Source organism: Gavia stellata, chromosome Z (genome assembly GCF_030936135.1).
Source record: "Gavia stellata isolate bGavSte3 chromosome Z, bGavSte3.hap2, whole genome shotgun sequence".
NCBI classification, from domain to species: Eukaryota; Metazoa; Chordata; class Aves; order Gaviiformes; family Gaviidae; genus Gavia; species Gavia stellata.
Window position 1 is genome coordinate 66,788,862 of NC_082637.1, and position 24,854 is coordinate 66,813,715.

Sequence of the window (24,854 nt, forward strand, 5' to 3'; positions counted from 1 at the left end):
ACCTGGGTTAAAGCTGGGGAGGTTATACCTGCTTGTGGCCTCGCCAAATCTGAGTGTTACTGTATAAATCGCTCTTGGTCTGCACTGAGCCCGTGGCATGGGGCTGATGCCGCAGCCAGGTCTGCCCAGGGCAGCACCCGAGGTGGGCATGCCTCTTTTGAAAGAGACTTGAAAGCCCAGCTTGAAGTGGGATGCATGTTGAGGTACAGCATGATGCATTTGTCCCCAGGCTCCATCTGGTTTTCTTAAATTCCAAGCTTTTGTTTAGATGAAAAATTGTGTCTAAACACATCCCCAGAGAAGAGCACCTACTAATGTAATGTACATAATTGCATGTATGATCTGTCTAGCCTGTTTCATTTGGCTGGTGGCATGTCTGTGGTGTAACTCAAAACAGGAAGAAAACTTCCTATCATCCTTTTTTCTGCATCCCAGGCCTGATGCTGCCACTCAAGATGCATACAATATGTCTGTATACAACTGTGGCAGAAAAACTGGTCCCAGCAACTCAAGTACCCTGTGCTGCTTGAGGAAGGCAACCTTCAGGGCCTGCTGAAACACTCACACCAGGCAAGAGGGACGGCTACCAGGAGGGGCACTGCAAAACTCCACCCAGACACAGTGGGCAAGGGAGCTCCACGGCACGGGTGGGCAATGGTCTTGAGACATTGCAGACATCGCACCCCTGCTCCGTGCCTGTCTCCACGCTGCTGCAATAGCCTGCTTCTGGTGGAGGCACCACAGGTCACTTCAGCCAGCAGCTGGCTCATTTCTTCCTCCTCCGGTCTCAGATTGCCCCAAACCCAAAGGTCCCAGTCGCCCCCAAGACCTGGGGGAGAGGGGCAGGTGAGTGGCCAGTCTGCTGCACTCTCACCAGCTCTCTCTCAAACTGAGAGATGGAAGGGGACAAGTCACCCTTATGCTGTAGTTATCAGGTAGTCCATGGAGCACATCAACCCTCTGTGGTGAAAACATACCAAAGGGTGTTTTATAACAGTATAATGTATCCCCTCGGAGGCTGTATTTCCTAAGCATACTGATACGGTAGTAATGTTATCCCAGATTCTCTCTACAGGTTGCTCATTGAAACAATATACCCTTTCTTTCTCAGGAAACAGGACTCATGAATAGCTACCAGACTTTTCTGTTAGTAGATACTGTATAATTATATATATCAGATGACTCATTAACCAAATAGCTCGTTATTGGGATATAGACAGGCTTTCAGTGTTCCACGTATTGCTTTTGTGCAAACAGCCCAGGAATAAACAATGGGCAGCGGCGCAGGGGACAGTCAGCTGTCATCACCCATGCATCTGAGAGGTCCTCGAAACAGTTTAACTCAATGTGAGATATTTTGCTTCTCATCTAATTCCAGCTCACCAAGTGGCGCTCATGTAGGAGCTTTTCGCTACTGTAATTTGTTTGGGTCAGTGTGGAGCGCTGTCAGCAGGGCTGGCTGAGGCTGGGCCAAGGGACTGCCTGAAGGAGTGCCTCACTTCTCCCAAACTGCTCAAGTCCAGTAGTCAATTGCAGGACACTGTGCTGGTGGTGGCCTCAGCGGCAGTGGCACTCCTGCATCAAGGAAGGTTGTACCACGGGTACCAGTATGAATCTCCAAATGATAACCAGCATCAAGCAGCAAACATACCTCTGACCTTACTGCTCAGTAATGACAGGTTGTGTGAAAAAACAAGGAATTTACAAGCCTTTCTGCTCCACGGTGCAAGAAGATAACATGCAGTGGATTACCCTACTGGAATCCTTTCAGCTGGAGGCATGTCTGCACCTGAATCTCATTGCAGCTTTGTTATGTTCATGTTAAATGAACCCCAACAAGCACCTCCCAAAGCCTGTGAGACAAGGGTCTCCCATGGTGCCTGCACCGTGCACCTGCTCTGAATCAATGGTTTTGTCTTGCGTTCTTTGGCCATGAATCACACCAGTATTTTGAACTATGTGCTCTGAATTTCTGGCTGCTGTCTCATGATTTTTCTGCTGCACCAGCATCATTAGTTTTTTTCTTTTTTTTCTTTTTTTTCTTTTTCCCCCCTCTCCTTTCTGCTATATGCTGTAGGTTATGGGCAGCCTGGGCTGAAATTCAAGGCTTTGGGACAGAAAGGATGATTCCTGGTTCCCCTCCCTTCACCTCCTCAGGTCTTGCTTGCATAAATTGATCAATACCCCAGTTACAGCTGAGTTGTGCTGTCCTCCAGAGCAGGGGAGCGCTGTGGTTCTCATTAGAGTGCTCCATAAATGTAAAGAGATGTAAATATAGCTCAAGTCATGAAGTTAGCCAGGCCAAGAAGGATATGGGAAAATATGGAAGAAGCTGATGGTTTTTCCATGAGCTTTTCTTGGAGTGGTTTTGTTTCAGTGTTAGCTCTATCAGCGCTCCAGGTTCGGGTGTCTGCCAGTGATAGGCAAGCAGGAAGATACCACAAACCACTTTTGCATTCATTTCACAGCTTCAGCAATGGCATCTTCCCAAGCAGCCCTTGCTGGGATGATCCTGGCCCCTCTATGACAGCACTCTCTGTCATCAGCCCTGAAGAAGAGTGTATTTCTGCAGAGTCCTGCGAGGCTGGGCTAAGCCTTGTGGAAGGTTCAGTACCGTTAACAGGAGCTGTCTCCATAGAGCCAGACTAGCTAGGAATTTGGGACTGTTCTCTGCAGCAGATATCGATTCCTGTAGCCTTTCTGAGGGCTTCTGTTTACCTCCCCATGGATGGAAGACAGTTTGTGCTAGCCTTTGTCTTGAGTGGCTGCAGGCTGACAGGGGAATGTGCACTTGGAAGGCCGGAGACAGATGGAGAAGCTCCGTGTTGCAGCTGGTGGCTCAGGGACTTTCACCCCTCTTGGTAACCGGTTGCTGTGTTTTACACAACCTTTACTGAGGTAGGCTGTATGTCAGAAATAGCTGGGGGCTCCTCACCTGTTCCACATAAATCGCAGATATGCAATTGCTTTTCACAATTTTCCTCCTTTTGTTTTGTCTCTCAAGTCAGTTCCTTTCTGTGGAACCAGGATGTCTGAAAATGAATTCAAACCTTCGGTTGTCACAAAATTATCAATCTCAGAGCATGTCTTATTATGTCAAAATGAATCAGTAGAACACTTAAACTTGAAGCGGGTCTCAAAAAGGCAAGGATCCCAGGCCAGATTATCAACTGATGTAAATGAATTTTTGTAATTTTATACCAGTGGCAAAACTGGCCCTGTATTCCAATCCTGAAATGTCATGCAACACAGGGCTCTGTCTTGGCATGTTGGTATAGAAATTAAAATATAAAGGAAATTTGTGTTTCCTGAGCTGTGAACTATGCTGATTCTCCCAGGACAGCAGTGACAGCTCTAGATTTTCTGGTTGATCTCCTTCTCTGTCTTAGTTACTACTTTTGAACTAAATCTGAGCAGTGAAGCCTGCACAGATGCTCGTTTCTTTCTGCTCCCCTAGGATGGTGAGGTATTTTCCCATTTCCATTATAGAGGGAATCCACTCTAGCATGCACCCTTGGCAGCCATCTAGCATCCTGAGGGGGGGATCTTCTCCCACTGTGCACCTGTACACCACGCTTGTACTTGTTGGCCATCATTACCTGAGGAAATCTACTTAAAGAGTGTTTGAAACCAGCGGCAGGTGCTATATGGGAAGGGCTACAACAAACAATTGAATACGGAGGACAGAAGGAGCACATGGGGGAAATGGATCTGTGTAGGTGTACTTCCATCTTCGACAACTCCGATGTCACTGACAATTGCAATGCCAGAGCAATGGAGATGCAAGAAAGATGATGTTAAACATGGTGGAAAACTGTGCCAGTATTCAGCATGAACTACTTCAGTGTTAAATTGTACATTTGAACAAACATTTGAAATAATGAAAAAAAACACCACTGAAACGCATATCCATGCATGAATGCCTCTGGTAAGGATTGTGACCTGCTTTTGTTATTTTAACAGTGTTCAGAGACCTGCATCCAGCTTAAGCAATACCAAAGAGAATTTGTGTAAATAGTTTATGAAACTGCTTCCTTCCACAGGGAGTGGTATAGATGGGAATTGTCACTAGCAGAAAAAAATTTGCCATGAAACAGATGAGACCTTCTGATGGCTGAAAAGGTTTTACAAGCAGGACAAATGAGACCAAACTGTGTATCAAAGCTCACAGTATCTGCATGCAGACCTAAACCTCTCCCCGCAATAAACCCCATCCTGTTTAGTTCTTTTAGGCACCACAGGGGGATTTTTTTTTTCCCATTCCCACCTGTGCTGCTCTGAGGAAGAAAAAGGAGCACAACTATCTGGAGTCTTCCACATTCAGCTGAGGTCCCACCAAGGCCGCCTCAAGCAGACAAACTTCTGCACCTTCTCCCTGACAGTCATGTTAATAAAACCCACTCAGGATTCAGATTTAGCCTGTGATTCCCTGGGATCCCCAGATGTCTCTCTGTGATGCAGCTGCCAGTTCACATCTTCACTTACTGTTGGAGAATTTGATTTTTGCCTCCTCAATGTCTCTAGCCTTCCTTAGTGATCAAATTTTTACGCCCCATCACCACAGACTGAAACAGGGTTTTATTTCTTTTTATATACTTTGTTCTAATAGATACTGGCAAAATCAAAAAGGTCACTAAACCCATAACACTAAATATGGCAAACAAACAGCAACAATCAACATGGGATACTGAAACAGTTTGGCTGCTGCTCTGTGGCTGAGTCAACATCATCCATTGCTAATAGCCAGAAGAAAGAATCTCACCCTTAGCCTGTACCTCTCATTTCCCTTACTTCTGGCTGTAGGTCCTCTGGCAAAGGCAAATGTAATAAAATTAAAAGGTGAATTTCAAATCCACGGTATTTTGAAGCCAGACTTTTTGTTCTACTGTGCTCAGAGCTTTTTGACACCAGTGATATCTACCTCTAGGCTTTTTGTCTTGCTCCACTTAAAGACCTCTGCCCAAATACGGTAAACATATTCATTCAGTATTTGTGAGGCACAAACACACAAAGTACAGCGTGAAAACTGCATCTGTACTATGTGAAATATTATCTTTATGTATTATTTCCTCCTAGCCTGTCCCATGTGACAGTAGCACAATATCACATGCCCCTGGGAACAAGCTCATTTAAGAAATATGGGTTAAGTATGTAGAATACTATTAATATTTAATGTACTGAGTGTGTTATTAGATATTTATAAGGAATCAGCTAAAGTACATAATGATGCATACCATGAATATATAATGTAATTGCCATTTTTTGCTGCAACTACACAGTTAATCAGGTTTGACAATATAAAGAGAATTTTGGGTATCTAGATTTTTAACAAATATTAATTGAGCAAAACACAGCAGGCTTGAGTCTATTAATTTGCTGATTCTATTCATTTACTTAAAAGAATTTGTCTAATGAAGAAATCAGAGACATGCAAATCAGGGAAAGATAAGGGGAAGATGAGCACTGCTGAGATCTGCATGCAACTGCAGCGGTATATGTTTTAGTGATTTTGTCTGTTTTGCAGAAGAGGCATGTCTGTAACAGCAAAGGCTCTGAAGAAGGCGGCATAGACCCAAAAGCTTTTCAGAGTCAGCTGGCCTTCAGGGAGTATTACGCCGCTCTAGAAAGCTTGTCCAATTTATGCCTTCAAGGTTTAAATGCGTCAGCTGGGCTCCTGCACTTCTCTTTCAGCTTAACTACACCAGGATTAGGATTGACGTAACTTTCCTTTTTCAAAATGGCATGCCCCATGTTCCTGCAATGAAATTCTTCCCCTCTGTTTACCCGTGGGTTAATACATCTTTAATCCCCACTGAAAGTGGATTAAGCCCTCTGTGGATGGAATTTGCACAGAGTGAGGCCGGTGCAGACCCCACTGTGCTCTGCGTGAGCCATACAACTGCTGCTCCTCTCGTCCTCACACTGCACCAGAATGAGCCTGCCCCTTTACCTGTGTTCCCTCCGGACCCTTAACACCAATAACCTGCTTCTAACACCAGTATCCATCTGGGATCAGCACTTAGGCAGATGTTGCGGTGTTGGAGTACCTGCCTGCAGCGCGGCAGTGCAGCGGGAGCACTGTCACAGCTGGCCTGGGTGGGCAGCATCTGCATCTCCTTCCCCCTCTGCAGACTGACAAAGGCGCTGGTGACCCCTCACAGAAACACTGGCTTAAACAAAGTTGGCTTATGTAAAGGGATGTGCAATGCAGAGCAAAACGCCAAAAATGTCACTTAGGGGAGTTTATCTGAAGTCACAACAAGGCAAATTGTTCCTTGTAGTGTTAAAAAGCCGAGGGTGAAGAACAGCAACACTCCTGCTCCTGGTCCCATTGTGTGGAGCAGGGAGAGACCTGGGACAGCAATCTGCCCTGGCTGGTTCCCTGTGTGTGTTGCAATGCGGGACAAGACGAGCACCACAAGGTGCAGAGCCAGCTGCAGGGCGTACTCTGAGAGAGCTGCAGCCCCGGGTGCTGGGCTGTTGCTCTGGAAGACATTCCTGTCCCACACATGCTGCAGTGCAGAGTGATCTAGTTGAAACCTTGCTGCATGAACTCGGTCGCTTTTATCACATGGGTGATATGCAGAAGCAAGGTCCCTGATGATGGGAGTCTGAGCTGTACCATGGGCAGACAAGCACTTAATGCGCTGTTCTGGAGTTTCTAGAAAAGGAAATCTCCCTGGTTTTCCATGCAAGTTTCTTTTCATTCCTTTGTGTTCTACAGGCCTCTCGGCAACTTCAGCAGTTCTCCTCAGCATACTTAAAACGGGGTCCCTGTTGCAGCAGCCTGAGTGGAATGGATTTCCCTCCGATTCATCCATACCACACCAACTTCATGGAGGCATGCTTGCTTTGCTCAGCTGTGAGGGAGACGAAGGTCGAATGCATGTTGGTCTGCCATTGGTGGCTCCTCTCAGAATCCTTCCGAAATAACTTGCCAGACAAGGATTTCAAACTGGTTAAAGACAAGACAAACCCTACTCCTACTAGCTAGGAATATTGCATTATTTATTACCTTTTTACTGTTTTCATGTAGAGCTGGGGTGGGTGAAATAAACTATGTTGGCAAAATGACATTTTAGTCTGGTTTGGTTTTATTTATTTATTTATTTATACCATTAGTTTAAAACAATCAAGAATAGTATGTTCCTGCCTGACACCAGTAGATGAGCAGAACTGTGTAGGCTAGAGCTGTCTCAGCCCACAAGCAAAGCACCTCTGAAATGTCGGAATCTTCCTTTGCCAGTGTTTGTAGTGTACTTCACCAGAGTGACTGACATCAGAGCACTTATTTTTGAAAGAGGGGGAAAAAAAAAAAAAACTTCCTTTAATGTTCCTGTTCGCTCCAAATCTGGCTAGCATCAAAAAGCACCAGAAGGCTCAGCTTGTTCTGATGGCAGAAGTCATCAGTGGGTAGCTGGACTAGCCTGGGCAGCCAGCAAGGGGTTGGGAGGGGGATCCAGTCCGGACTGGCTATCAGATCAACAGCTGCTGCAGACTTTAATTTCCTTTTATAGAAGGGAGATCGTGGGAACTGTTGCTCTTCATAGCCTGTGGAGGCTTCAGCTTAAAAACCTGCCCTCCCTAGGGACCAGACGCTGTGTAACATCTCAAATGCCGGTCTGCATGTTTGCTCAGGTTTCTGCCGCAGCCAAAAGCAGTGTGCTTGCCTTTGCTTTGCACAGGGACCTGTGAAGCTGTTCTGTGGCTCCTGGATCATGACTTGGAGTCACAGGAGGTGAGAAAGCCTGCAACAGTCCAGAGGGGTTGCAGGGGGGTGGTAAGGGAGATGCGGAGTTAGGGCCCCCCAGGAGCAGGAGGAGAAATGTGTTAGGAGCCTACCTGCTGCTATGCCTGGGGCCCCACAGGGCAGAGCGCAGGCTCCAGTGCCTGCCTGGATCCTGTGCTGAGGGCCACAGGAGCACAGGAGCATGCTGGCAGACATTACAAGGCTTGGGAGCAGCTTTCCCACCAATAGCTGCCATTCCCAACTTGTCCTCAAAGCCAGGAACACCCCTCAGGTGGGAGGGGTGTGCATCTCGGGCAGAGCAGGATAAAACATGTGCCTCTGCTGTTTCCTTGTATCTGGATTTAATAAAAATAAGGACAAGCCTGGGGCAGCAGAGAGGAAGGGGACAGGACTTGGCATGTGGCTAGGGAAGCTCACCTCGCTAACACAGCTTACACCTTTTCTTTAGAAGCCCATCGTTGCAGACCTCGCTCCTAACAGCAGCTCCTCATTCTGCAGAAGGAAGTTGCTTGAGGCTGGAGTTTATTTACACTGAAAACAAATGTCAAGGCATGGAGCCATCAAAAAAGTTTGGTGGTAGTCGCAGTTTCCATGGTCTGTGTAGGAAGCTATCTATAGCAACTGGGAAGCCACAGAGGGCACATGTTATCAGCACTCTTCAGGACACACTCTGTCTGGCCATATACGGGGAGTTATATATATAGTGCCATATACAAAAATATAGAAGAGCTCTGTGGCTGTGTTGGAAAGCCTCATCCAGACACATCCCTGGCAGAATCCTGTCCTTGGCCCCACCAGAGAGCTGCGTATTTCGGAGGATATTTCAGAAGGATGCTGGTCAGTCAGCACTGCCTGGGGACAGCTGATCTGTAAAGTATGAGCGTACAGACCAGAGTGCAAATATGCCCAATCCTTCTAAGATTTCTGATTTCCTCTAAAGTATCTTTGTGCTATTTATAGACACACACACACCCCTCCCCATCTAAGTACCCTGCAGATCAGCACTACGTTAAACAGTCCCACCAGCAAAACTCTCCTTAATTTAAGAATTTACAGGCTAGGGAGGGGGGAAATTAAAAAAATTACAGTGTTGAAGTAGAACTAAAGAACTGTAAAAAATAGTCCAGGAGGGTGCTTAGGAGCCCGCCAAACTGCCTCAAGGCAGGATCAGCTGTCCCTACATCATTCCCAACAGTTGTTAGTCTAACCTGCTGTGAAAGAGCACCCCTGACGAAAGCTCTCTGGGCAGTAGGTTTACACACACGCCTTTTGGTGCAACGCTCCTCCACAATGAGCCTGAAGTTAAAGGAGGCTTTAATGGTATGAGCAGTACAAAGGTTGGGTCCAAGATTAGAATGTAATTTTGTAAAGTGAGCCTATTTTAGTAAGGCATGGTCATAATTTAAAGAAGGTTGCTAAATGAAGACTCTTGGACAGCATAACAGCAAATAAGTATAGCTCTGTGCTTAGGGAAGCCTTTAAATTATGCAAAGGCAGCATGCAATTTCAACAGCAGTCCTGCATATTTAGCTTTCTAGGCAGGACAAGCACCACTCCTTTCCCACAAGCACTCAGGAAGGGTGACAAACAACAGAAAGCTGTACCTTGACTTCTATTCTGTCATTTTCACATCGAATTGTCCTTTTGCAGATTTCCTATAAAAGGATAAGGTGGGATCCTCCCTCGCAGGGTGAGGCAGAGCCTCTGTCCCATGTGCTGTAACAAAGGGGACATGGGGAGAGATCTGGATGGGAACTCAGGGATGGCTTTTGCAGAAGTAGCTTCATGAAGGCCTCCGTGCTCTCTCAGACTGCAAGCATGCGAGGTGGTTGGTTTAACCAGTGCACAGGGCAGCTCCTGGTCCCTGTGCCAGAGCCTGGTTATCATCACTGTTATGAGTTAACACGGAAGCCACCTTCACATGCACACATGACTGAAACTGTCAAAACACAGGCTTCCACGTGCATACTCCCTCCTTTCATTTGTGAGATTAACATAAACAACCTAATCAGGCAAATTGAAAGCTCTTTCCTTACCATTTCTCTTCCCATGCACATTTTGAAATTCTCATAGTGAGATGTTGCAGGTTGTTCTCAGAGGGATTTTCTCTTCCTTGATGACCTTTGCCTTTTTATTGAGAGGCAGGACTTTTTCCTTCCTTGGGATCCTGCTTGTTCTCCAGTGATAATGGCCACTTCTGTCCATTCCCATTCCCAAGTCCAGAGTCTATACCTACAAGTGGACATTTTCAAGGATATTCTCACACTGCAGTTATCAAACAAGGCACTTTGGCAGTACCTCAGAAATCAAGCAGTAGTGTGGGGGTTTGCTGTCTTTGGTGGGTTCAGCTTGAAAACCTTTGGAGGTTGTCATTTTCTGTGCCCTGAGAAGACACTGTGTGGGCAGTTCTTCACCCAGAACATCTGACTGGCTTGCAAAAAAACCCACCCCGCAAGAACTACAGCTCACAAGGAGTAATAGAGTTTTCCCTGCTTCCCAAAGCAACGATTCATTGACTTCATTAAATTCAGAAACTAATAAGGCAAATAGAGACCAGGAAGACAAAAGCTTTAAAATGGTGGCTGAAGGTGTAAATTTATGACATACTATAACGACTCAGTGGAGTAATTTAATAATAATTTAGCATAAAGATGATGAGACTTTCTTCTCTTTCACCTAGGGCTTGTCTAAAGTAGGGAAAACTTGTTAAGTGGTCTCTACTTGCAATAGCAAAACAAGAGCTTTTCAGGACAACCAGTGTTTCTAACACCAGCCTAAACAGACCAATATTCTCATTCAATTATGAATTTCAGAGATGTTTCATATTTTAGTTGCAGCAATAGGATCTGCTTACCTGGGGGTCTCTCTCCTTCTCACAACCAGACAGCACGTCTTCTACCTCTGCAGGGGCACCAATACCAGGGTTCTTTCAAAATGTAAGGAGATGGGCTATCCACAAAGGCTCTGACTTTGGAAATCATTGTTTCTTCCCCTCTACACAAGGTAACCCCAAACTGAATGGCTGAGGACTCGCTGCAAAGGTGAAATGTATTTTTCTGGGAACACTGTTGTTTCTAAGGGATATTTCATTCTTGGTACTGGCTTGCACGGAGAACAGCGTATTTGATGTAGCTGGAGAAGCTCCTCTTAGGTTGTCTTTTACTTTGTTACAGGGCATTAGAGCATGGGTCAAGGTAGACTTGATATGTGCTTCAACATCCATATTTCAGATATTTCTCCAATGTCCAATTTAGTTGTTAGTTTTTTTCACAGCTGATTATTTTTCCATTTAGAAGTAAATTTCTGAAGATGAAAAGTTCATAAATACAAACATGCTTAGCAACAGTCTTCCAAAATGCTGTTACTGTATCTGCCAGCAGCTACGTACAAATCAAGTTGCTGCAAAAGCCCTAATGATGACATTCAAAACCTCAGTCCTCAAATCCTATTGAAAGGATACATTTAAGTTCCTTCGTCTGACAAGCCAGTTCAAAGCTGTTTTTCTGGAAGAGGAGGTAGAACCGCAGACAGTTTGTGAGCCTTTCAGATAACATAGGGGCACCCAGCTAGCATACATTTTTTAGCACAAGCCAACCTCAGCAAGCTTTGAGTGCTGCTGAGGATTACATGAGGCATTAATTTTATAAATACATTCCTGATAAACAGGAAGAATTAGGGAGTGGGTCTGTTCTACGACACCAGTGCTGGAACATCAAAAGTTTGTAGTCATTCTGCATATTGCAAGCCCTGATAGACAAGACATTTTTTACATCCTCATGCACATGCTAAAGCCATTTAATTTCATTTCTTATTTAAGATCAGCCTTAGCAATGTAAATTATTACAGGTGGATAGTAAACACATGGTTTGCTTTTTCTAGCTACATTTAAGCTTCACAGTTCACATTTACGTTTTAGCTGCATTTGGACGTCTCTGTTTTAAAAGAGATTTTAGGTTATGGAGTCCTCTTCTTATCTGTGAAATTGTTGTCCATTGATTTATCATTTAACATTTTTCTAGTCAGAAGGCACGATAACCACAAAAATGGGAGAGCAATGCAATCTAGCATTAACTACACAGTGAAAACCAAAGTGTCTGCTACACAGAAACATTCAATGTTCACCTTTTGTTTGCTTGACATCAGTTGGGGCATTAAGAATGGCAAATCATGCATGCAGAGCTGGTTATTAGCACAAATTTTTGTCAACTTGAAAAACATTAAAGATTTCAAACTAATTAAAGTAATTAGATTCTTAGTGTGGGGTGAAGGCATACAAATTTTGCTCGCTCCAGAACAAACTATGGGAGTTAATGGGAAACAAATATGCCTCCTGCAACCTTTAGAAAAGGATACCTCTGCTGTCAACATTCATCCTGAAGAGATGTTGTTATTTAGCTGGGGGGAAAAAAAAAGTTGTGGAATAACTGGGGGCCAAGGAGATGTGAAATGTAAAATCTGTATAAACAACCCAAGGCAGCTTACAGATGCAGAAAACCAAGCAAGAAATACTAGCTGCTTTTCAAAGCAGAACACTGTTAAATTACTTGCCTTGAGAAATTAACTAGCTATTCACAGAATATGATTTTTCACTGTTGTCCCCTTACTTCTACTTCTCTACCTTGATGTCCCTCCCAGATGAGAACCTGGTCACAGATAAAGAAACTTGGTAGCCACAGTTTAGGATTTTGCATGCACAGATTTCCCCAAGGTAATCCAATACATGATTCCTCATGAAGCCAAGTAAGAAAGCATCCATATTTGGGCTGTTTCCCAGCAGAAGCTTACAGCACCTTATTCAACTCTTCTGAAATTCAAAGCTACTTCCTCTAACAGGGGATGTACTAAATGCTAAAAAACTGGTAGACACTTCTCCAGCAAGGCAGAGACTCAGGGGTAGGGTTGGGTAGCTACAATTACATCTCATCTTCGTTGTAACTTCACCATGTTATAAAAAAACACCGCACTCTACCGTGGGTCAGCTTGTGGCCACCATCTGATGTCAAGGAGAAGCAAATACTGTGCTGTTTTGAATGACTTTTACCCCAAGGTTTTTTTTGTTTGTTTGTTTTTTAATGGATTCTCAACTAGGTAGACCGCCATGACCTCAGTCTTCTGTTCAGGGAAGCTACCTCAGCCTTTGCTGACCAACATACCACTAAGGCCTTCCAGGGAAAATGGACTCCCACAGGAACTGCTATAGTGCAGCCCCAGCCCGGTCGGTCCTCTCTTTAAGGGATCTCTGCTACTACTTTTTATTTGCAGCTGAATTTCAGGTCATCTCAGGATGTAGGGAATAAAACCAATTCCCAAGCTCTATCTTCCTCACTTCACTCCCTCACGTTGCTTGAGTCCGTACCTCCCTCTTGCTCTTGCTCCCTGATATAAGTACTTACCCTAGGCAGCTCAAATCCTTTCCACCATTTTGGTTCCACTCTTACTGCACATTCCCTTCCCTATTTTTCTCTTGCCTCTACCCTCCATTTCTCCCAGTTTTAATATTCTCTTGCTTTGTCAAGCACCTCATTCCCCCTCCCCAATACTAGCCCTACAGTCCTCTTTCTTCCACCGCTCCAGATCTCTTACAGTTCTTCCAGCTATGTAGCCTGTAATCCTACAAGGAAAGTGTCTACTGGGACATGCCTAGATCAACATGTCTTACTTCCAAGCCCTGCCCCATGCTCCTTCTCTGCTTTTCCAAGCAGACCACGACCACTGGTGATGTTCCCAATGCTGCCATGGAAATCAATCTGTTATAGAAATAAAAACAATTTCTTTAAATAGGAAGGCTGCTACAGGTTTGGACACCGGTTTTGTTCTGGTAGCCTGAAGATGCCCATTGGATCTCTCTGACATGTGTGATAGGGGTACAACTACTCTACCCTTTTCACTTGCACTGCATTGCAAAATCAGAACCATGGTTATTCCTGAAGCTCCTTCTGCTGACTATGGGTCTATGTCCTGTCTCTTTGGGCTCAGCGGTGGCAAATGGCGCGCTTAATCTGGCTTGAGATCAGCTGGTGAACGATCTGCTCAGCCTGGTGGCAGAGCTGAAAGAGGAAGTGGAGCGGCTGAGGAGTATCAGGGAGTGCGAGAGGGAGATAGACTGGTGGAGCCATGCCCTACCGTCCCTGAGGGAAAGGCAGAGGATGGAGGCTCCACCAGAAGCAGATGATCCCCTACCCTCTTGCCGCCGGGCAGAAGGAGGGGCCCTAAGAGACGAAGGGGAATGGGTCCCTGCTCAGGGCAGCAGAAAATCCCCTCCCAGCCTCCCTCACCTTCCCAGCTGCCCCTACACAACAGATATGGGGCTCTGGAACTTGAGGGCCAGGATAACGAGGATATGGATGAAAGTCCATCCAGGGGGCTGCCTAGGGCGAGACAGTCAGCCCCACGCATCACAACCGCCTCTACTAAGACAAAAAGGAGGGTAATTGTCATAGGCGATTCCCTCCTGAGGGGAACAGAGGGCCCAATATGCCGACCAGACCCAATCCTCAGGGAAGTCTGCCGCCTCCCTGGGGCCCGGGGAGAGAGGTCACCAGGAAACTCCCTGGTCTGGTACGGCCCAATGATTACTACCCGCTGTTGGTTATGCAGGTTGGCAGCGACGAGGTTGAGCAAAGTCTAAAGGCGGTTGAAAGGGACTTCAGAGCACTGGGGTGACTGGTTGAAGGATCAGGAGCACAGGGAGTGTTTTCCACAATCCCTGCAGTGGCAGAGAGGAACACTGAAAGGAACAGGAAAATGCACCTGGTCAACATGTGGCTCAGAGGCTGGTGCCGTCGAAGGGATTTTGGGTTTTATGACCACAGGGTGGTTTACATGGCACCAGGTGTGCTGGCTGCAGATGGAGTTCAACTATCCCCAAGGGGAAAAGGATTCTCGCTTATGAGTTGGTGGCCTCATCGAGAGGGCTTTAAACTAGATTTGAAAGGGGAAGGGGATGAAACCAGGCTGCCTAGAGATGAGCCTAGGGCCGGCATGCTGATGTCAGGGGGGAAATCGATAGTCCAGCTCAAGTGCATCTACTCCAATGCACGCAGCATGGGCAGCAAACAGGAGGAGCTGGAAGACCTTGTGCAGCAGAAAAACTATGCTATAGTGGCCATCACGGAAACATGGTGGGATGACTCGCATGGCTGGAGTGCTGCGATGGATGGTTATAAGCTCTTCAGAAGGGATAGGCAAGGAAGGAGAGGTGGTGGGGTGGCTCTGTATGTTAGGGAGTGTTTTGATTGTATGGAGCTCAACGATTGTGATGACAAGGTTAAGTGCTTATGGGTAAGGATGAGGGGGAAGGCAAACAAGGCAGATATCCTACTGGGTGTCTGTTACAGACCACCCAACCAGGACAAAGAGGCGGATGATGTGTTCTACAAGCGACTGGCAGAAGTCTCACAGTCGCAAGCCCTTGTTCTTGTGGGGGACTTCAACTTACCGGACATCTGCTGGAAATATACCACAGCTGAGAGGAAACAGTCCCGGAGGTTCCTGGAGTGTGTGGAAGATAACTTCCTGAGACAGCTGGTAAGGGAGTCTACCAGGGGAGGTGCCCCGCTTGACCTGCTGTTTACAGACAGAGAAGGACTGGTGGGAGAAGTGATGGTCAGAGGCCGTCTTGGGCTTAGTGACCATGAAGTGATAGAATCCTCAATTCCTGGTGAAGTAAGGCGGGGGGTCAGCAAAACCACTACCATGGACTTCCAGAGGGCAGACTTTGGCCTGTTCAGGACACTGGTTGAGAGGGTCCCTTGGGAGACGGTCCTGAAGGGCAAAGGGGTCCAGGAAGGCTGGACCTTCTTCAAGAAGAAAATCTTAAAGGTGCAGGAGCAGGCAGTCCCCATGTGCTGTAAGATGAGCCGGCGGGGAAGAAGACTGGCCTGAATGAACTGGGAGCTTTTGCTGGGACTCAGGAAAAAAAGGAGAGTTTAACACCTTTGGAAGAAGGGGCAGGCAACTGAAGAAGAGTACAGGGATCTCGTTAGGTCATGCAGAGAGGGAATTAGAAAGGCAAAAGCCCAGCTAGAGCTCAATCTGGCCACGGTCGTAAGGGATAACAAAAAATGTTTTTACAAATATATTAACAAAAAAAGAGCCAAGGAGAATCTCCATCCTTTACTGGATGAAGGAGGGAACATCGTCACGAAGGATGAGGAAGAGGCTGAGGTACTTAATGCCTTCTTTGCCTCAGTCTTTAATAGCCACACCAGGTATTCTCAGGGTATCCAGCTTCCTGAGCTGGAAGACAGGGATGGAGAGGAAAATAAAGTGCGCATAATCCAGGAGGAAGCAGTTAACAACCTGCTATGCCACCTGGACACTCACAAGTCTATGGGGCCTGATGGCATCCCCCCAAGGGTACTGAGGGAGCTGGCGGAGGAGCTTGCCAAGCCACTCTCCATCACTTATCGACAGTTGTGGTTAACAGGGGAGGTCCCAGATGACTGGAGGCTTGTCAATGTGACATCCATCTACAAGAAGGGCCGGAAGGAGGACCCGGGGAACTACAGGCCTGTCAGCCTGACATTGGTGCCGGGGAAGATTATGGAGAGGTTCATCCTGAGGGCACTCACAGGGCACGTGCAGGACAACCAAGGGATCAGGCCCAGCCAGCACGGGTTCATGAAGGGCAGGTCCTGCTTGACCAACCTGATCTCCTTCTATGACCAGGTGACCCGCCTAGTGGGTGAGGGAAAGGCTGTTGACGTTGTCTACCTGGAGTTCAGTAAAGCCTTTGACACTGTCTCCCACAGTATTCTCCTGGAAAAGCTGGCGAATCGTGACTTACATAGGTGCACTCTTCGCTGGGTGAAAAACTGGCTCGAGAGCTGAGCCCAGAGAGTTGTGGTGAATGGAATCAAATCCAGTTGGCGGCCGGTCACGAGTGGAGTCCCCCAGGGCTCAGTTTTGGGACCGGTTTTGTTTAATATCTGTATTGATGATCTGGATGAGGGGATTGAGTGCTCCCTCAGCAAGTTTGCAGATGACACCAAGTTGGGTGGGAGTGTTGATCTGCTTGAGGGTAGGAAGGCTCTGCAGAGGGATCTGGACAGGCTGGATCGATGGGCCAAGGCCAATTGTATGAGGTTCAACAAGGCCAAGTGCCGGGTCCTGCACTTTGGCCACAACAACCCCAGGCAATGCTACAGGCTTGGGGACAAGTGGCTGGAAAGCTGCCCCGCAGAAAAGGACCTGGGGGTGTTGGTCGACAGACAGCTGAAGATGAGCCAGCAGTGTGCCCAGGTGGCCAAGAAGGCCAACGGCATCCTGGCCTGTATCAGAAATGGTGTGGCCAGCAGGAGCAGGGAGGTGATCGTGCCCCTGTACTCGGCACTGGTGAGGCCGCACCTCGAATGCTGTGTTCAGTTTTGGGCCCCTCACCACAAAAAGGACATTGAGGTGCTGGAGCGTGTCCAGAGAAGGGCGACGAAGCTGGTGAGGGGTCTGGAACACAAGTCTGATGAGGAGCGGCTGAGGGAACTGGGGTTGTTCAGCCTGGAGAAGAGGAGGCTGAGGGGAGACCTTATCGCTCTCTACAATTACCTGAAAGGGGGTTGCAGAGAGGTGGGTGTTGGTCTCTTCTCCCAAGTGACTAGCGACAGGACAAGAAGAAGTGGCCTCAAGTTGTGGCAGGGGAGGTTCAGGCTGCATATTAGGAAAAATTTCTTTACTGAGAGAGTGGTGAAGCATTGGAATAGGCTGCCCAGGGAGGTGGGGGAGTCACCATCACTGGAGGTGTTCAAAAAATGTGTAGACATGGCACTGTGGGACATGGTTTAGTGGGCTTGGTGGTGTTGGGTTGATGGTTGGACTTGATCATCTTGAAGGTCTTTTCCAACCTTAATGATTCTGTGTGATTCTGTGATCTTCAGTTATCTGTGTTTGGAAGTCCTTTAGAAGAAAGAATGTGCCTTAACAATTGGCAAGCAGAAAGACATCCTGGTGTCTACTCTATGCCTGAAAGGCACAAACTAACCTGCCACAAACACAACAGCTACGAAGTTAATTTTCTTTGATTCTGAGCAGCATTTCAAGCACAGGAAGTAAGGTACTACTACTAAACAAGCTGAGACTGTCCATCACCTAACAGTAAACTGCTGCCACTTACTTTAAAGCCCAATGTTTCATTCTTTACATAGAATGGTTAAGAAACTTGGAATTATTTCATACTAAAAGGGAAATATCTATAAAAAAATAATCAGAGTGCAGTTGTAAATTTTTTATGTCCTGAAAAGGCTTTACTTCAGAAACAGGTTCTAATGCTACTCTCACACACAGCTACTCTGGAAAGGACTGTGTTGATGTATGTCAGTAAGGCATATTCAGTATGCCACACTCTCATTGAATTTCACATGAAGAGAGTATTTCTGATGAAAACTCTTTGTCTGGCTAATGATCCACTGCATCTTTATAGGAGCTACTCAGAAGAGTTATGAAATCCATTTAGTAAGGCCACACAACTTTAAAAGTCCAGTATATTGAATAAAATAATTTTATTTGTATTTACTTTTTTTTTTAAACAAAATTTATGGAATCTGAAAGTAGACGATAAAAGATAACTTTTAACTGAGACTTAATATGGGAGATTCTCTACCCAAAAACGTCAAACATTAAGACCATGAAGAACTCCAAGGTTCTGCGCTATACTGTATGATATGTAAACAAATTTTGAAAATACTTTCCCCATTATATATTTTGACACAGTATGCACAAATTTAAAAAAATAAAATAAAAATGAAGTTTAAATGCCTCAAGGGATTTCTCAGAAGTAAAGCCATTTGAAGAGCCATTTACAGTCTGTGGTGACAAACTTCTATATAATCACAATGCAGAATAACCTCCTGAAGGCAACTCCCTATCGAAGTGATGCCAGCAACACAGATCAGATTGTATGACTCCAGCACTTAAAAGAGCACATTGGTTATACATGGCTTTTAACCTTGGGCTACAATTATGCTACCAGAACTAAATTCAAGTCTAAATCAGTCATGTAGAGAGGTGTGTGTTGTCTGAACACTGTTTAGAGTCCTTGTTTTCCAGATCTGATGAAGGTGGTGAAGGCGCTCTGAGGTTCTTGTGCTTACATTCAGGGCGGGATCAACTTTGCAAATACCAGATTCTCCAATTAATGACAAACCACAGATCCCAAAGTAGGCATGTAAAGCATCTGAAAGAAGGACAGAAAAGGAAAAAGAAAATTATGTCAGGCTGTAACAGCCAAGTATTCCTGGATTCCAACACCCCTGAATAATTACAGCCAAGGAAAACAAACAGGTGCTACATTTTAAAGTTGAGTTTTGACAGAAGAAATCCAATTTCTGCCCAAAGCTACCAGCATGAACTGACAGTCTGCAATCTCTTAAACTACAGTCTAGTTTTGTTTTGTAACAATTCTTGCCCACTACTCTATTTCCTCTGAGTGCTCAGGCCAAACAGCAAAAGAGTTTGAGGAGGTGGAAATAATTTCTGCCCACAAAGTAAATGTTTCTTCCCAAACATGAAATAATTTTTTGGCTGATGACTTGATGAACAGTGACTACTGAAACACCAAAATTAGTCCCAGGACCTGCCAAACAGCAAGATTTAGAAGTATGAAGGAAGTAATTACTTTACCTAGCTTCCACCCTTCCTGAGAGAATACCCTAAGGATAGGAATTCATGAGGTGGCTTGATCAGCCATAACAGATGACTGCCACCAAAAAGTGATGCTTTTATTCCCCTGTTCCATGCTGCTCCTGCTGCCTACCTTATACCAGCAATACAGCTTGCTGAACACCCTCCATGACCTAAAGCCATTGAAAAAACATGGAAGAAAATTAACCCAAGCAGGAGAAAATGGACGGTTTTCTGACATTTTAGTGAATTAAACTGGTTTGCGGAAGGTTTTGATATACACCAAAGCTAGTGCAAAAAGCAGAAAGGTCTTGCAGCTGTACACGGGGAAGCTGGAAGGAAGAGAAGTGAGCCTGCCTCCCCTGGGCAGCAGCAAGCCATTAGATTGGATTATCTGCCCCTGAAATCACAGGCTAAAGATGGAGAGAGGATGTAAACTTGATGTGCCCCTTACAAATTCTCCATGCTTAGTAATCTTTTGAAGGTGTCGGTAAATTCATATCTGACTAAAATGATACTAGAAGAAGGTATCTGGATAGAAAGACTCTGAAAGAAGGCTTCTGCTTATCAGCATTAACATGCAGACAAAAGCATGTTCAGCAGATACAGCCCCTCCTGCCCTTGCAGAAAGTATGTCAGGCAAGGAGACCTCAACTTCAGAAATACAGTATATTAACGCCTGTAGACAGCTGCATTGATACGCACTAAAAAACATATACAAACCTAACTACCTGTATATGACTATTTGGTGGGTTTAACCACAAAGTTCAACAGTTGTGAAAATCCCTGCTAACTTAGTACTCAAGTTAGTTCTAGCCAAAACATACATATACAGCCCGTGTACTGCTCTATTTCAAGCTATGAAATACATCAAGTTTTTCAAGGTCAAAAAACATAGGTCCAAACACTTTCTTTCATAAGTAACTCACAAATATGGAATGCAGCATGCAACCTCGCAACTGCTTGGCTGCTGTCTTAAAAACACGACAAAGTAAGGTGTATTTATACTTCTATGAGAGCAAATCTCACTTTAGTGTTTTACATGTAGTAATTGTGCAGACTCATTCACCCTCTCACTCGTTTATGTTAAAACTTTTGATCTTTCTCTTGCACAACCTGTAATTCACATGTGGTTCCAATGCTTTGATATTGCATAGCATTTAAAGATAACAAGCGAGATGCATCAGAGTTGCAGCACAACCTCCTCGGGCATGCAGCAGTACATCTAGGAATTTAAAAAAAAGGTCTATTTAAATCTAGTCATGACTTTGGCACAAATGTGAAAAAACCTAAATGCCTTAGGTATGCGTTCTAACAAAATGTTATGGATTAACCCTGCTAGGCAGCTAAGCACCGCACAGCTGCTCACTCAATTCCCCCCTTCACCCTCAGTGGGAGAAGAGGAAAGGAAAAGTAAAAGTGAGAAAACTCATAGGTCGAGATAATGGCAGTTTATAAGGAAAGCAAAAGCCATGGGCGCAAGCAAAGCAAAATACGGAATTCGTTCACTACATTCCATCGACAGGCAGGTGTTTAGCCACTTTACAGAAAGCAGGGCTTTATCACATGTAATGGTTAGTTGGGAAGACTAACACTGTAGCTCAAATTGTCCCCCCCTTCCTCCTTCTTCCCCCAGCTTTTATTGCTGAGCACGATGCCAGGTGCAATGGGGTACACCTGGGGTCAGTGTGGTTCAGCTGTCCTGGCTGTGCCCCATCCCATCTTCTTGTGCACCCCCAGTGTGCTCGCTAGCAAGGCAGCGTGAGAAACAGAAAAGGCCTTGACACTGTGTAAGCACTGCTCCACAACAGCTATAACATCAGTGTGTTATCAATACTGTTTGGTCAAGAATCCAAAACACAGCACCATATGGTTGCTAGGAAGAAAATTAACTCCATTAAACCACATTAACGTGGTTTAATGTTTGGAACGAGTAGTATGAACACAAGGTAGCAGATCTAACTGCTTAACATGAAAGACTTGGGAAAAAAATACTTATCAGTCACTTGTAAACAAAGAACAGAACAAATACAGTATGTATTGAAGTATGGATCTCCCTAATAAGCCAGTGTCCGCACCTGCTTTACGAAACAGTAATACTATTACTACTATAATGATATTCAGAAGATTTTTCAGATAAAAGTTTTTCCTATATTTGACAACCTGTAGATCACTATAAACAAAACAATAGTTATTCCTGATTCACTTTGTTATACTCATGTTTTCAGAAGATTACTAGCATTGAAGACTCTTTTGATTTTTTAGATTTATTTTCAAAGGCAAGGAAGTTTTCTAAGCTCACTGCTCAATAAGCACACTGGTCCAAACGCTATTTTAAATCAAGAAAAAACTTGTAAAAAATGCATCAGGGCAAGTTTAGACTGGATATTAGGAAAAATATCTTCACTGAAAGAGTTGCTGGCAACTGGAACAGGCTGCCCACCATCATGAGTCACCATGAGTCACCATCCCTGGAGGTACTTAAAAGACGTGTGGATGAGGCGCTTAGGGACGCGGTTGAGTGGTGGACTTAGCAGTGTTAGGTTTATGGATGGACTTGATGATCTTAAAGGTCTTTTCCAACCTAAATGATTCTGTGATTCTACTGGCCTCCAGAACCAAGAATGCATTGATGCCTTTTAGCATGGGAACATCAGGACTAGAAAATAGTATTTCCCTGAATCATCAATTGTGAAAAGTTACTTGCAACTTTGGAAGTCCATGTAATATATAGATTATCACAAGCAGTTGACAGCGCTTTCTGTTTTCTTCTAGTCTTCTTCCTAAAAATATTATTGCACAGCAAAGACAGGTTGACTATCCAAATTTAAACAGATTTTATAAAGTAGGAGCTACAGAAGTTCAAATTCTGAATCTATCTTAGAAAGCACCTTTGAAAAAATGGCATATTCTTACTTTGCAAACTTTCCCTGGAATATTCTGTCACATCTGAGTTTTGCAACAAAAACAAATTAAGGCCACTATTACCTGCTTTACAAATGCTAAACGCTTCAAGGAGAATGAATCATGTCTGTCCATATTGAGCCTCAACAGAACTATTAACTCATTTGCAAGATGACCCATACCACTCTTGTTACCTTCACATTTTGCATTTACACTGAAGTCAAGAGGACTGTGTACATTTAAGCAACAGTAGGCTTTTGAGAACAATGGAGTTACACAGATGCTTCATGCTAGTAAAGTGCAAAATCTTTATTGTGGAGACATAGCAAGGATCAAAAGACAGCTTGCATTTCAGATACTAGACTGAGCTTGTAGGAAGCTCAGCTGTGTATGCAGACAATGAAATCACAGTTGCACAGAAACAATCTTTGCAATGCTCCATTTACAGTCATTCTTCACATTAACTTTTTACTCTTTCCTTCAAAAGGTGAACACAGACTTACGTCACCATCTGCCTAAGGAAGGAATGCTGCAATAAGCCCACCCATCACAAGAAGACAAAAGAATAAGCAAAAGCTTGCTTTATAGTAAACAGCAGTGTTCAGGCTGAAACACCATACAAATCAAAGCAAAACAGCTTTATTATTAGTCTTGCCTTTCTCAGATCTTATCTCAAACAGTCACAGCTATGCTAAAAGACAGGTTAAGTAACCTTGCACATGACTGGGGTTTTACACAGGTTTTTTTAATTCCTAGCTCACTAAGCAAATGGTTCATCAAGATAAATAGAAGTATTTCCTCCAAGTGATACTGACTGATCTATACAACGCAGAGTAAATACAGCTAAGTCCTCAGAAGCTGATTTTCAGGGGAGTGGGGAGAGCGTATCTATCACGAGCACTGAGTTTTCAGTGTGGGTCCACCCCGAAAAATTCTCAACTGTTGTTCAAAATTAAATGATGAAAGGATGAAATATCAGGGCACATATTCTGAACTAACTCATCTTTAATTATGACTGCATTTTTATCTTATTTGGTCAGTTTACAGACCGTTTTTCTTTCCTGTACAAAATGCCACTGGGCAACACTACTGGCACAAGGTTTGTTTTCACAAGTTTGCAATACCTTAATTGAATACTAGCATCCTTTGAAATTATTTCAAAATAAAATATTTTAGCATCTTTTCAAATTTTTCACTACGTCAAATTATCCACTTCCAGAAGAATAATAGTTAACTTTCAGATATACTACATATAATTGCTATGTGTAACTGCAATCTATAAATCACATGTAACTACATAAACTTTGACTGTTTTTAAATACATCAAGGACTTCTGAATAAGCTTAAGGGATTCCTTTAAGGAAACAAATGTTCTGAAATATTTTACTCAGGCCATTTACAAAGATACCCACTGCACAATATTCCCTTTAACTAGAACAGTTAAACACATACGTAAAAGTTGCCCAGCTTTAAATAGACAGTGATACTCTTTCAGCAATAGTCTGAACAATAGCTCACTTACTCTGTGGCTTAACAAGGGAAAACTATACTCTCTTTAAATTATGAAATTCTCAAGGTTTTTTTTCCATTTTTTGAAGAAGACTGAGGAAAAAAACTTCCTTTACACCTCTCAGATGTCTGACTGATGGAATGTATTTCTAGCTTAGAACACACTCACCATAATTTTGAAAAGTAAATTTACCTGGATGGCTATCTGGCCACTTGGCAAATCCACCAACAAGGCGATCTTGAGTTGACAGGATGTAATTTCGGTTTTTCTCAAAATTTGTATATTGGAATATGTTCAAGAGCTGAAAAAAAATTAGACCGTTACAGTAATAAACTAAATCTGGTAAACCACTAATCTGGTAAACTTCCATATCCTGCACTTTTGCAAGATGGAAGACCTTTACAGTGATCTGTGCATATTCATGCACTTGTGCCAAATATGTAACTCTTCCAAGCAAAGAAAAGATATGATGCTTAAAGAAATAAAACCAACTCAATAACTATCCTGTAGCTGTTCTGTACACTACCTTCAATGTTGCTCCCACCCAAAAGGAATAGCAAGTGTCTACAGGTTTGTTGGGTCGTCCATGGTAGCCATTCTGTTGTCTCATTATACACCACCTTCTTATTCTGTTCAGTTCTTTTTCTGAAAAAACTTCCTCCAGTTTACCCATCAAACACAGCGATGCAATACCACAAAACGTAGAGCCACCTGTGAAGAGAGTTTGTTCTGCAATGTTTTGATACGCAGATTTTCACTGCGGCATGTATGATCTCAGTCAGAACTTTAACGAACGTAGTAACAATTAAATCAATGGATTTTTTAAAGTATGAAAGTGTTACTTCTGAGTATAAAAGCCAAATAACTAAAACCACTTTAGTTCAGCATGTATGTCAAAGGCGAAAAAAACCCCAACCCAACTCTTGCATAAATAAACCTGAATTCATTTTCTTAAAGATGGATTGCCTCTCAATGCTGCGCAATTTGCATTACACAGCAGACCAGAAATAAGTAGATTGCAATGCAACAGAAAACATTTCTTCATATGTAACTTAAAGAAGAAAGCTATCAGGATAC

The 24,854-nt window shown here is 44.2% G+C and overlaps 1 protein-coding gene across 2 annotated transcripts in view; it reads right to left on the reverse strand.

The window, feature by feature from the left end:
• Positions 1-18,251: 18,251 nt before the first annotated feature.
• PGGT1B (protein geranylgeranyltransferase type I subunit beta) overlaps positions 18,252-24,854 on the reverse strand; it is a 41,926-nt gene continuing 35,323 nt past the window's right edge. For both annotated transcript variants that reach the window (XM_059833908.1, XM_059833907.1), the window contains exons 6-8: positions 24,304-24,488; positions 23,970-24,078; positions 18,252-18,917 (exon numbers count right to left, since the gene is read on the reverse strand). In XM_059833908.1, the coding sequence (XP_059689891.1) occupies positions 18,733-18,917; positions 23,970-24,078; positions 24,304-24,488 (479 nt within the window). In that variant the 3' untranslated portion in view covers positions 18,252-18,732. The remainder of the gene's footprint in view (positions 18,918-23,969; positions 24,079-24,303; positions 24,489-24,854) is intronic.